Source organism: Schistocerca americana, chromosome X (genome assembly GCF_021461395.2).
Source record: "Schistocerca americana isolate TAMUIC-IGC-003095 chromosome X, iqSchAmer2.1, whole genome shotgun sequence".
NCBI classification, from domain to species: Eukaryota; Metazoa; Arthropoda; class Insecta; order Orthoptera; family Acrididae; genus Schistocerca; species Schistocerca americana.
This window is the reverse complement of record NC_060130.1, coordinates 415,586,452-415,600,115: the sequence shown is the minus strand read 5'-3', so window position 1 is coordinate 415,600,115 and position 13,664 is coordinate 415,586,452. Positions and strand designations below refer to the sequence as shown.

The 13,664-nt window shown below is 40.6% G+C and overlaps 1 protein-coding gene across 2 annotated transcripts in view; it reads left to right on the top strand.

Annotated features, from left to right (window-relative positions):
* LOC124555671 overlaps window positions 1-12,917 on the top strand; it is a 443,175-nt gene extending 430,258 nt beyond the window's left edge. For both annotated transcript variants that reach the window (XM_047129667.1, XM_047129666.1), the window contains one exon: window positions 8,203-12,917. In XM_047129667.1, the coding sequence (XP_046985623.1) occupies window positions 8,203-8,262 (60 nt within the window). In that variant the 3' untranslated portion in view covers window positions 8,263-12,917. The remainder of the gene's footprint in view (window positions 1-8,202) is intronic.
* Window positions 12,918-13,664: the final 747 nt, after the last annotated feature.

Here is a 13,664-nt window from a genome sequence, read left to right as displayed (position 1 = left end):
TTATCTTCGAGTGACATGTCTGAACAGAGAAATTAAATTCATATTATGAGGAAAAAGAATGAAGCATCTGGTAGCTACACAGTGCTTATATCTGTGTTTCCAACATACTTAAGTACGACTGATTTTACTTTTTAAATAATCATCATCTCATTCACGTTATGAGTTCAGACGTTTTGAGTACAACTATGAACTATATGAATTTAAATACGGAAATTTCACACTAGATTTGTGATTGGCTTGGAGAGATCCTAGCACATAGCACATTGGTCTTAACATATAGGTATGAAAAACACACACTGATTCAGAGGAACGTCTTTTTTCTGTGGTAAATCAACGTTAAGATTAAGGAAAGTCGTAGTCTCCATGACAGTAATTCTTAGAATACTAGAGAATATGTGTGAGTGATGCAGTACACAGACGGATGCCTGAAACGTTTGTATTGTAAGTTGATCTCTTGATCATTAACTTGAAATTCCTTTGACGGATCTGCTCACTCGCACATAACTTTGTGTGCATGATTTCCGTTTTGGACACCTTGCATCTGTGCCTGCATTACGCCACGTTTTTTATTATAACGTATCATACCGGCACATCAGGGTGAGGTGTAGTATTTTGTTTGCCTTAGTTGTCACCATTAAGGGAGCACCACCGTTCCAAGGCTTTCATAATTATCTAAACGGGTGGACAATCTGCTATAATCTTCCCCGATATCGACTTAGCATTTTTTCAAGAGGAATGAAACCGAGATTTTGAGTATGCATTGAGACGTACACTAAATGTTTTAATATAACATTTGTGATCAGCTACATCTACATCTACATTTATACTCCGCAAGCCACCCAACGGTGTGTGGCGGAGGGCACTTTACGTGCCACTGTCATTACCTCCCTTTCCTGTTCCAGTCGCGTATGGTTCGCGGGAAGAACGACTGTCTGAAAGCCTCCGTGCGCGCTCTAATCTCTCTAATTTTACATTCGTGATCTCCTCGGGAGGTATAAGTAGGGGGAAGCAATATATTCGATACCTCATCCAGAAACGCACCCTCTCGAAACCTGGCGAGCAAGCTACACCGCGATGCAGAGCGCCTCTCTTGCAGAGTCTGCCACTTGAGTTTATTAAACATCTCCGTAACGCAATCACGGTTACCAAATAACCCTGTGACGAAACGCGCCGCTCTTCTTTGGATCTTCTCTATCTCCTCCGTCAGACCGATCTGGTACGGATCCCACACTGATGAGCAATACTCAAGTATAGGTCGAACGAGTGTTTTGTAAGCCACCTCCTTTGTTGATGGACTACATTTTCTAAGCACTCTCCCAAAGAATCTCAACCTGGTACCCGCCTTACCAACAATTAATTTTATATGATCATTCCACTTCAAATCGTTCCGCACGCATACTCCCAGATATTTAACACAATTAACTGCTACCAGTGTTTGTTCCGCTATCATATAATCATACAATAAAGGATCCTTCTTTCTATGTATTCGCAATACATTACATTTGTCTATGTTAAGGGTTAGTTGCCAGTCCCTGCACCAAGTGCCTATCCGCTGCAGATCTTCCTGCATTTCGCTACAATTTTCTAATGCTGCAACTTCTCTGTATACTACAGCATCATCCGCGAAAAGCCGCATGGAACTTCCGACACTATCTACTAGGTCATTTATATATATTGTGAAAAGCAATGGTCCCATAACACTCCCCTGTGGCACGCCAGAGGTTACTTTAACGTATGTAGACGTCTCTCCATTGATAACAACATGCTGTGTTCCGTTTGCTAAAAACTCTTCAATCCAGCCACACAGCTGGTCTGATATTCCGTAGGCTCTTACTTTGTTTATCAGGCGACAGTGCGGAACTGTATCGAACGCCTTCCGGAAGTCAAGAAAAATAGCATCTACCTGGGAGTCTGTATCTAATATTTTCTGGGTCTCATGAACAAATAAAGCGAGTTGGGTCTCACACGATCGCTGTTTCCGGAATCCATGTTGATTCCTACATAGTAGATTCTGGGTTTCCAGAAACGACATGATACTCGCGCAAAAAACATGTTCTAAAATTCTACAACAGATCGACGTCAGAGATATAGGTCTATAGTTTTGCGCATCTGCTCGACGACCCTTCTTGAAGACTGGGACTATCTGTGCTCTTTTCCAATCATTTGGAACCCTCCGTTCCTCTAGAGACTTGCGGTACACGGCTGTTAGAAGGGGGGCAAGTTCTTTCGCGTACTCTGTGTAGAATCGAATTGGTATCCCGTCAGGTCCAGTGGACTTTCCTCTATTGAGTGATTCCAGTTGCTTTTCTATTCCTTGAACACTTATTTCGATGTCAGCCATTTTTTCGTTTTTGCGAGGATTTAGAGAAGGAACTGCAGTGCGGTCTTCCTCTGTGAAACAGCTTTGGAAAAAGGTGTTTAGTATTTCAGCTTTACGCGTGTCATCCTCTGTTTCAATGCCATCATCATCCCGTAGTGTCTGGATATGCTGTTTCGAGCCACTTACTGATTTAACGTAAGACCAGAACTTCCTAGGATTTTCTGTCAAGTCGGTACATAGAATTTTACTTTCGAATTCACTGAACGCCTCACGCATAGCCCTCCTTACGCTAACTTTGACATCGTTTAGCTTCTGTTTGTCTGAGAGGTTTTGGCTGCGTTTAAACTTGGAGTGGAGCTCTCTCTGCTTTCGCAGTAGTTTCTTAACTTTGTTGTTGTACCACGGTGGGTTTTTCCCGTCCCTCACAGTTTTACTCGGCACGTACCTGTCTAAAACGCATTTTACGATTGCCTTGAACTTTTTCCATAAACACTCAACATTGTCAGTGTCGGAACAGAAATTTTCGTTTTGATCTGTTAAAAAGTCTGAAATCTGCCTTCTATTACTCTTGCTAAACAGATAAACCTTCCTCCCTTTTTTTATATTCCTATTAACTTCCATATTCAGGGATGCTGCAACGGCCTTATGATCACTGATTCCCTGTTCTGTACATACAGAGTCGAAAAGTTCGGGTCTGTTTGTTATCAGTAGGTCCAAGATGTTATCTCCACGAGTCGGTTCTCTGTTTAATTGCTCGAGGTAATTTTCGGTTAGTGCACTCAGTATAATGTCACTCGCTGCTCTGTCCCTACCACCCGTCCTAAACATCTGAGTGTCCCAGTCTATATCTGGTAAATTGAAATCTCCACCTAAGACATGCTGAGAAAATTTATGTGAAATGTATTCCAAATTTTCTCTCAGTTGTTCTGCCACTACTGCTGCTGAGTCGGGAGGTCGATAAAAGGAGCCAATTATTAACCTAGTTCGGTTGTTGAGTGTAACCTCCACCCATAATAATTCACAGGAACTGTCCACTTCTATTTCACTACAATCAGCTTCTCTGACGCCATACCACATCGTGAAGTAAGAAGAGCTTGGTTTAGTGTGTATAGAATCCCTGTCCACTCCGATGCAGACCGGTGGAACACATCTATTGCTTAACGAGAACAACTTGCGATTGATTCACATACACTACTGGCCATTAAAACTGCTACACCATGTAGATGACGTGCTACAGACACCTACAACGTGCTGACATGAGGAAAGTTTCACATACACAAACAGCAGTTGACCGGCGTTGCCTGGTGAAACGTTGTTATGATGCCTCGTGTAAGGAGGAGAAATGCGTAACATCGCGTTTCCGACTTTGATAAAGGTCGAATTGCAGCCTATCGCGATTGCGGTTTATTGTATCGCGATATTGCTGCTCGCGTTGGTCGAGATCCAATGACTGTTAGCAGAATATGGAATCGATGGCTTCAGGAGGGTAATACGGAACGGCGTGCTGGATCCCAACGGCCTCCTATCACTAGCAGTCGAGATGACAGGCATCGTATCCGCGTGGCTGTAACGGATGGTGCAGCCACGTCTCGAGCCCTGAGTCAACAGATGGAGACGTTTGCAAGACAACAACCATCTGCAGGAACAGTTCGACGACGTTTGCAGCAGAGAGGACTATCAGCCCGGAGACCATGGCTGCGGTTACCCTTGACGCTGTATCACAGACAGGAGCGCATGCGATTGTGTACTCAACTACGAACCTGGATGCACGAATGGTAAAACGTAATTTTTTCGGGTGAATCAAGGTTCTGTTTGCAGCATCATGATGATCGCATCCGTGTTTGGCTACATCGCGGTGAACGCACATTGGAAGCGTTTATTCGTCATCGCTATAGTGGCGTATCACTCGGCGTGATGGTATTGGGTGCCATTGGTTACACGTATCGGTCACCTCCTGTTCGCATTGACGGCACTTTGAACAGTTGACGTTACGTTTCAGATGTGTTACGACCCGTGGCTCTACCCTTCATTCGATCCCTGCGAAACCCTACGATTCAGAAGGATAATGCACGACCATATGTTGCAGGTCCTGTACGGGCCTTTCTGGATAGAGAAAATGTTCGACTGCTGCCCTGGCCAGCACATTCTCCAGATCTCTCACCAACTGAGAACGTCTGGTCAACAGTGGTCGAGCAACTGGCTCGTCACAATACGCCAGTCACTACTCGTGACAAACTGTGGTATCGTGGCCTGCCGTGGTGGCCAAGCGGTTCTAGGCGCTTCAGTCCGTAACCGCGCGACTGCTACGGTCGCAGGTTCGAATCCTGCCTCGGGCATGGATGTGTGTGATGGCCTTAGGTTAGTTAGGTTTAAATAGTTCAAAGTTGTAGGGGACAGATGACCTCAGGTGTTAAGTCCCATAGTGCTCAGAGCGATTTTTTTGTGTTATCGTGTTGAAGCTGCATGGGCAGCCGGACCTCTACACGCCACCCAAGCTCTGTTTGACTCAATGCCCAGGCGTATCAAGGCCGTTAGTACGGCCAGAGGTGGTTGTTCTGGGTACTGATTTCTCAGGATCTATGCACCCAAATTGCGTGAAAATATAATCACAAAAAAAATGGTTCAAATGGCTCTGAGCACTATGGGACTCAACTGCGGAGGTCATTAGTCCCCTAGAACTTAGAACTAGTTAAACCTAACTAACCTAAGGACATCACAAACATCCATGCCCGAGGCAGGATTCGAACCTGCGACCGTAGCGGTCTTGCGGTTCCAGACTGCAGCGCCTTTAACCGCACGGCCACTTCGGCCGGCCATATAATCACATGTCAGTTCTAGTATAATATATTTGTCCAGTGAATACGCGTTTATCATCTGCATTTTATCTTGGTGTAGCAATTTTAATGGCCAGTAGTGTAGACTACTGGGAAAGAATATAGTACACCTGGAGAGACGATGTCAATTTTGATCCAATGACGGCATATGTCACCTGGAGGACGGTAGAGGTTCTGATAATGGGGTTAAAGACCTTCGCCAACAGATAGCGTAGCGGCACAGCTACCAGAGCGCCACCTGCGTCTCCCCTGTAATACGGAATGCTCAGTTAGTACGCACAGTGTGGTGCAGTCGTGTGAAGCAAGCAGGCAACTTTGGCACGCAGACGCACACGTGATTCCTACAGCCAAATGAGCGAGTTTGAAATGGGTCTAATTGTAGCCTTTCCAGTGGCGGGATGATCCTTTCGGAGAACTTTCACACAAGTTGGACGTGCTGCGTCAGTCGTGTAACGATGCAGGTATCACCGGTCATGTGAACATTGTCATACCCGTAGACGAGGTTCTGGACGTTCAAGCAGTACAAACGCCCTCCAGGATCGTCTTTCCGTTAAGGCAGCTGTGGCAGGTCGTACTGCTACCATAGCACAGATAAGAGGGCTTGTGAGTCCACACGTGTCAACACGAGCTGTTGCGAACCGCTTATTGATAGTGTGACTACGGGAATGCACATCTCTATCCCGTCTTCCACTCACATCACAGCATCGATTTGCACGTGTCGATTGGTGCAGTCAGATGATCAATTGGAAGGTGGAAAGATACACCATAGTCTTGGGCGGTGAAAGCAGATTCGGCCTGCTCGGAAGTGATGGTCGTTTGCGACGTAGACATGGAGAGCGCCGTGTCGTAGAGAGCGTTCGTCCGAGACGCACTGGCCACACCACAGGGCTTATGGTCTGGGGTGCGATAAGCTACAACTTTCGTTCACCTCTGGTTTTTCTGGAGTGGACGCTAACCAGCGCTCGATGCGTGCAGAATGCTGTTATGCTGTGTCCTTTGCCTTTCCCGCAACAGGAAGGCGATGTGTTCCTCCTACAGGATAATACTCGATCACACACTGTCTGTAAAACTCAATGTCCTCTGCAAGGCACAGCTGTTCCTGGCCAGCATGATTTCCGGACTTGTCTCCAATTCAGCACGTGTGGGATATGACAAGCACTCCGTCTGCAGGCCACGAGTGGCCTACCAGGACCATCCGACCGCCGTGTCATCCTCAGTTGAAGATGCGGATAGGAGGGGCGTGTGGTCAGCACGCCGCTCTCCCAGTCGTTATGATGGTATTCTTGACCGAAGCCGGTACTATTCGGTTGAGTAGCTCCTCGACTGGCATCACGAGGCTGAGTGCACCCCGAAGAATGGCAACAGCGCATGGCGGCCCGGATGGTCACCCGTCCAAGCGCCGACCACGCCCGACAGCGCTTAACTTCAGTGACCTCACGGGAACCGGTGTATCCACTGCGCTAAGGCCGTTGCCCTGGATATGATGAGGCGAGATGTGAACCGTGTGACTCGTCAACCAACAACTCTTACGGAACTACGCGAACAGGTCGTGCAGGCGTGGCGTAACGTATCTCCGGACAGTTTTCGCCATCTGTACGGATGACTGGATACCATAGTCAGCACCTGCACTGGTGCCAGTGAAGGCTTCCCCACACACTAATATAGGTGTTACACCACGCGTCGATACTTCGTACCTCAGAACCGTTTGTGCTATTCATATGTAATCATTTCATGTACTCCACAAACTCTGTTGCAACAATAAATCTTGAATAAACTGGCTGTGCTAACTGGTTTTTCCGGCAGTGTATATCATACTGAAGTCAGTAGCAGCTCGTAAACACACACTGATAATTATGTCGCGAACTGCTCGCTTGTGTACGCATGTTTGCTGTACTGTTTTTCTACTGTTATCATATACTTTTTTCTCTCATCAGTTTTTGGTTTTAATTGTGATTTACGCTATACATACACTGTAACTGACAAATTTTGCCTTGCTAGTACCATGAAGTTGCTTGCTTTGAAAAATATTCTGTTAACTGTAATATGATGGTCGGAATGATGAACTGCTCTGAACAACAACGAAGGAAAATTTAGGCTCTTGATTTAAGTGCCATCCACACATTCGTACAAACCTTTTTAGGGAAACTATGAGTAACCTGTCTTAAGAACTGACGAGGGTTTTACGCTGTTCGTCTTAAAACAGAGCAAAGCCTGCGGTTATTGCAGCGTCATATCGCTAGATTATTGTAACGTCAGTTTTTGCCGGAGTTAGTGCGGTGTCGAAAGAAGAGCATAGCGTATTGACTGGGCCCAAGAGATGATTCTTAGGGATAAACATTGCTTAGTCCTGTCGAATCACGGTGTACAACAGATTGGTGGAGAAAGTTCAACGGAACCTTTTTTACAGCAATTATACTTACCAAATGCTGACTTTCATGTCCTTTTCTTCAGCTGATACCGTGTTTTATAAAGCCTCATGTGCACTGATGGATGTCTCCGTCTACAATTCCAGTCGAAGCCGGTGTAATGAGAGAGCTGGTGATCTTCGTTCCAGGCAGGAGTGGCACTATTTCCTGAGGAGCATCTAGGTACATGTAGAACAAATTATAAAAGGAGCCAACCGTTAAACAATGAATAGAGACATAAACTTACCCCTAAGATTCACACGGTACGTCTTGAAATTAAAACCCGCGAATGTTGCTAGTCGAGAAAATTTTGCACTGGTACTATCGCCAGACATTGACTATGTTCTGACCTTGTAGTGAATTAAGCCTAAGCAAGTGGTTATTCCTCAATTAGAGAGTTAAAAATTAAAATTTCACCTTTGCTAGGTGCAAAGGCTCTTCATGCAGTACAAGAAGATTTCGTCCGTTGCACATATCTGATAACTTACTGCGATAAGCGACAGTACTGATGTGTTACAGAAATGAATGAGAAATCCCTCTTTATTGAAGATTGACATTTACCATAATTGCTTTACTTATAATTTGTGTACAGTGAACGCAACTCTTCTTATATCTTAGTAATTTTCATTTTTCTTTGTTTCAGACTAAGGCTCATCTAGACGTCTTGGCGGACGCGCTGTTACGGTGGGCACGAGGTCGTTAAACAGCGACGTTCTGTCCAGAATCCAATCAAATTCAATTATTTCGTCTGTTACAATGCCTCACGTGGTTCCAAGAGCGAGATCCCAATCCTAAACGCATTGCACTGTGCTCTTTCAATGTTTTGGGCGCTTCATAGCTTTCATCCTAATGTCCCGACCCTTGTAGACGAGATGAAATATTTCTATCTGAATGTATAAAAAGTTTACGTGTCTGTTACATACTTTTTGTTGAAAGGTTGTAGAGGCGTTCATAGTCTGAGGCATGTCGACTTAAAAATATATATGTTTCTAGCTGAACTAATTTAAATATTCAATAAAGACATTTAGGATAGTGCTGTCCCTTCTTGTTAGATTATTATAATTTTATGAGACTGGTATCAGACGTCACGGAAAAACCGATGAACACGGTTTTTTTAAGTTCACAGAAGACCAATATATAGCCTAACAATCTCTTACTGTTGAGTTCGTTCAATTTTGAGATGGCTCACTAGAAGTGGAAAACGGTATTTTTATTCTCCTCGAGCAGAAATGTTCTTGTCCGTCTGGGCTGTACCTACTTACCCTTCAGAAATACGGGATGTAAAAACTGTCTTGTATTTTCTCCCTTTATGAAATAAATTATCAAGTATTTTATCAGAGCAAAGAGTGCCATCTGATTCTGTGTTCTATTAAAACGGCGTTATCCATTTGGTTTATTGTCAGCCGCCTGCCCAGAGCCTCAGCAGGGTGCCATACAATCAGTATCTCCTTTATGTAGTAATTACTTCATGTAATAACCATACTGTAGTTACTGATATAATAAGGGATGAATAAATTACGTGTTTTCTCATCGAGAGGGAGATAACTAGTAGAAGGTGCTTGTGTATATGAATTGCTGTAATGTATGTAGGCGCTATTGTGATGTCAACGGGCTACTGAATATTTATTTGTTACCTGGCAATGTATTGTGTCAATATGTATTGTAATAGTAATCAATGTAAGCTGTAGTGTAGTAGATAATCCACATTCACATGTATTCTCTGTTAGTGCACGCAGTGAAATTAAATTTTGCTTTTGTAGAGCAAATCGATGGCAGCAGTCTCGCTTTCTTAAGAATGCGTTGTCCAGTAACGCTTCAGAGCAGTGCCAAAAATTTCAAGATATGTTTTCTACATTGTAAAATAAATACAAGAACCTGGTGAATAAACATCAACAACAACTGGTTGTGTAAAATCAGTTACTTGCACTTGTTCTTACTGGGTTATTAGAATATGTGTCTCTACATAACGGTAGTGTCTATTTATTTTCCATGACTTATGATTTATGAAATGATAATGTAAAGGCTGAGGACTGCTATACTGGTCTCACTTTGTTAATGCGACGATGTAAGTGAAAGGCCACTTATTTTGCACACATCACTGGAGCCATCTTAAGAATGAACAGTGCACTATGAAACAAAAATGAATCTCAAGTAGTGTGAAACAAGAAAAAATTATCAAAAAGAAACACTTTTGATTTAAATACTGTCAGCTCTGGAAGACATATATTACTACGTGAAAGAAGGGCAAAACTGCGTCGTTAATCATTACTGTATACGTCACAGTATGACTTCAGACGCGGTTTGGTGCAAAATAGAAGCCGTAAATATTCCTCATGGGAATCTACGTGAGCATAATGGTGCAACGGATGCTGCTTTGTGATAAGTGGTAAAGTACAGAAAACGTTTATATAATACTAAATAATCAACCTTCAGATTACTTAAGCTCCTGAAATTAATTTCTAATATACCTTCTATCGATCCTCGAAGTCGAAGAATACATTCCTGTGTTTATGCACTTATATGCACTTAAGCGGAATTGTGCCTCATTCCTCTCATATAATCTAAATGCCTTACAGAAATCAAGGATATATGGTGCTGGATATACTATCATTGTGATACCTCACTTCAAATGTTCAAACATTTTTACCCTTAGTTTTTTTTAAAAAAAGTACATCATATTTTGACTGAAAGTACGTCTGAAAGTTGGAAGTTTCAGTCGGTACTCAGAGTCACATCTTTACTCAAACCAAAAGTGAGTACTATGCTACATACATGAATTTACTAGCATAAATATAATATTTTAATCTATAGCTGCTACAGAAACAGAACAGTTGTTTCAACACAATACACTCGGTAAATCATTATCTTAACAGATCTTCAGAAGGACTAGTTACGAATACTACTGAAACAAAAGTAACTTCTACATTCCTGTGTATCAATAAACCACAAGTAATTTTGAAAAGCAGGTATGGCTTTGAACATAAATGTCGTCAGAAACGTCCAATATACTTTAAGTTTCGCATCTATGTAACATGTATCAGGTTGATCAAACGAGCTTTTGTACGTTCTAGATGAAGATGTCATCTCCTGAAGCTATCTGAACATGATTAGAAAACTATTGTGAAATAACGGTCCTAATAAAAAGAGAATAGCAAGAATAGATCTCTATTTTGGTCATAATTCCACCCCACCCTACCCCACAAATACAGATATGTGAACCCCACTCTAAATTCTCGCTAAGCTATAGAAACTAGGGAAAAACATGACTGAAAAAATACCGTGTAGCTTTTTCGAGGATATTTTTCTTAAATTCTCCAACATTCACAGTCTACAAATATTTACGTAATATACGCAGATGGTGCAAAGAGGAAATTAGTTTATAAAGTCATCAAATATAGTGACATTTGGATTAGGTGTATTTGCACAATAATGAAGCAATATGCCCTCAAAACTACTCGTAGTCCTGTACGTACTAAATATATGTGACCTATAGCACTTTTACAAAAAAATTAAATCTATTCTTATGGAAACTCAGTTGTGAATATTTCGTATAACAAAGACATATTTGAACTCAAAGTTGTGGATCAGTAAAATATTCCTTTAAAATAAATGTGTTTCTAGGAAGTTTTGTTTGTAAACAAATGTGTAACTATTTTACATTGATTAATGGTATTCAATACCTTGTGTACTTTATTTTAATCTACAAGTTGGCATTCCAATTAATAATTTATTTCACTTTTTAACAGCACAATTTAGCTACTTATTCAGACACGTCGAATTTCTAAAGCACTGCAACATTGTGATACGAGATTGATCCTGCCACATTTGTTGTTACTCGTATTTTATAGTAGTTATGAAGCACATTGCACTAGATTAATTGTTTTAACTGAAAAGATGGTGCAACCAGTAAGGCATGGAAGATATATGTGTTCCTGACGAATAATGTCGCAGATAGTTAATAAATGTTCGATTAAATGTTAAATGAAGACGATAATTTTAAGTATTTATGTTTATGAGATGTTCCATAGGTTATGGAAGATTTCTACCTATCGTAATAATCTTAATAATAACTGCTCATGCGAATGTGCAGTATGAAGTTCCAACCATAATAAGGTTTCAGCTTTATGTGTACTTTTTGCGTGCAAAAATCCTTTTTGTAAATACTCGCTTCATTGATGTATCTACAAAGCTTTGTTATCATATGAGCAGAGAATGATTATTATATTAATTATTTCACAAACTGAAACATTTATGAAGAGTTATTTACAGAGGAATATTTATATGAGCAACTGTGTTGATTAGTGGAGAACTAACTGAAAAAAGTTTAAATTTTCCTACATGTCACAATATTTATTCTTGAATGTACTACATCTAAATTATACCACCACCGCAAAATATTCAAAGTGACAGCAACACACTTGAGGCACGACACAGAAAATGCCTTTGCAACATTCGTTCTGAAATCTTTTATTGAACATATTGATAGGACCCACACATATTATGAAATATGTACAACCATAAAAATATTTCTTCTGCCACAGATAATGAACTTACTTTATCAGTCTCTTGTGATATAATGAATATGTGATTCACAACATTAACTAACGACGCAAGATACTGGATTACAAGGAAGGAACAATTACCATACATTCCACACTAAGTTAGTTTAAATTGAAGGGGAGGAGTTCCTTATTGTAGAGTATCAGTTGTCACGAAATTATGTGTTAATAATACAGATGCACTGGTTTGATGTATAAAAATAAAATACAATGAATAAAAACAATGAGATTGTCTCAGTGGTTATTAACTGAAGCATCAATGTACCTCAGGCCAATGAGCGACATTGTGTTTCCTGCAGACTGCATTGTAGAGTGTGGCGATAGTTTACAGTTCATTAAATAATATTCTTATCATAAAACTTTTGTGGAATTGTTTATTACCCAGTATACCTCAGAATTTAAATAACCAGATCTTCCTTCAATATTGTTATTGTTCAAATGTAGTTTATCGTTCTTGTAATTCAATAGTATTTGTTTTAATATGTGTGCAAATTGATGTTTGTGTGTGTGTGTGTGTGTGTGTGTGTGTGTGTGTGTGTGTGCCCATGTGCATAAATTTCATGTAGCTGTATCTGTACATGTCTGTGTGTATTTGTGACTGTGTGTGTGTGTCCAACTTAGCAGTTAAGAAAAATGCTTCTTACTTCTTTTCTGAAAGTACTGCCAAAATATTTTTGAAGTTTGTAAGAATACATTTTAGTATTCATCAAATAGGGAGTACGATAGCTAGGACCTGACATCTTATTTACAGATAATCTCTTTTACTGTTCAAAAAAGTATTTTTATCATTTTTTTCGATGTATCAGACTTCTATTATGTTATCTGCTATTACATTTAGTAAGTGGCCTTAGCTGTACCTGCTGAAATATTTTTTCTGCCAATTGTGAAAATATTAAATGATGATGATGATGTCTTGTGGAATTTGTAATTTTTATGTTGTTATCCCATTTCAGACTGCAATAAATGTTGATATAACACATTTCAAGGGAAAATGTATAGCTATTTTTGTTTAAGTTGTTCTATGAAGTATTTGAAAAGCAAGCTGTTTTTAATATTTAATATTATAATATTTACATTTTCATATTATTTAATAGACTTCCTTTATTACTGGATAAATACAGTGACTTAAAGAATACTTTTAATGAAAACTAAACATTGATTTGAAATATCTGAAAATTTCGCTCCTAACTCCTTCGGCAACACGTCATGTAGACAAGTTAAACAGAACTCTTCTAAAAGATGTTACGACGTAAGGAGAAAAGAGTACCAGAAAAAATCACTAATTAAAGTATTCTGAGGTGTATATTATGGTGAGAAAAGGGGAAAAAGGTTCTGAAATTACGTAGAAAACGGTGCTGATGAATTTACTTTATCTGGGTTTAAGACAGCTACATTAATTCTCATTGTCCGATTTACAGGGTTCTCTTACACTGGATTACACACATCATTTCAATTTTGTTGAAAATAAGTCGTGACGCTCTGAGCTCAATAGCTTGTAATATACCGAGAAACTCGACTCGATACCTATAGAAACCAACGGAGCATA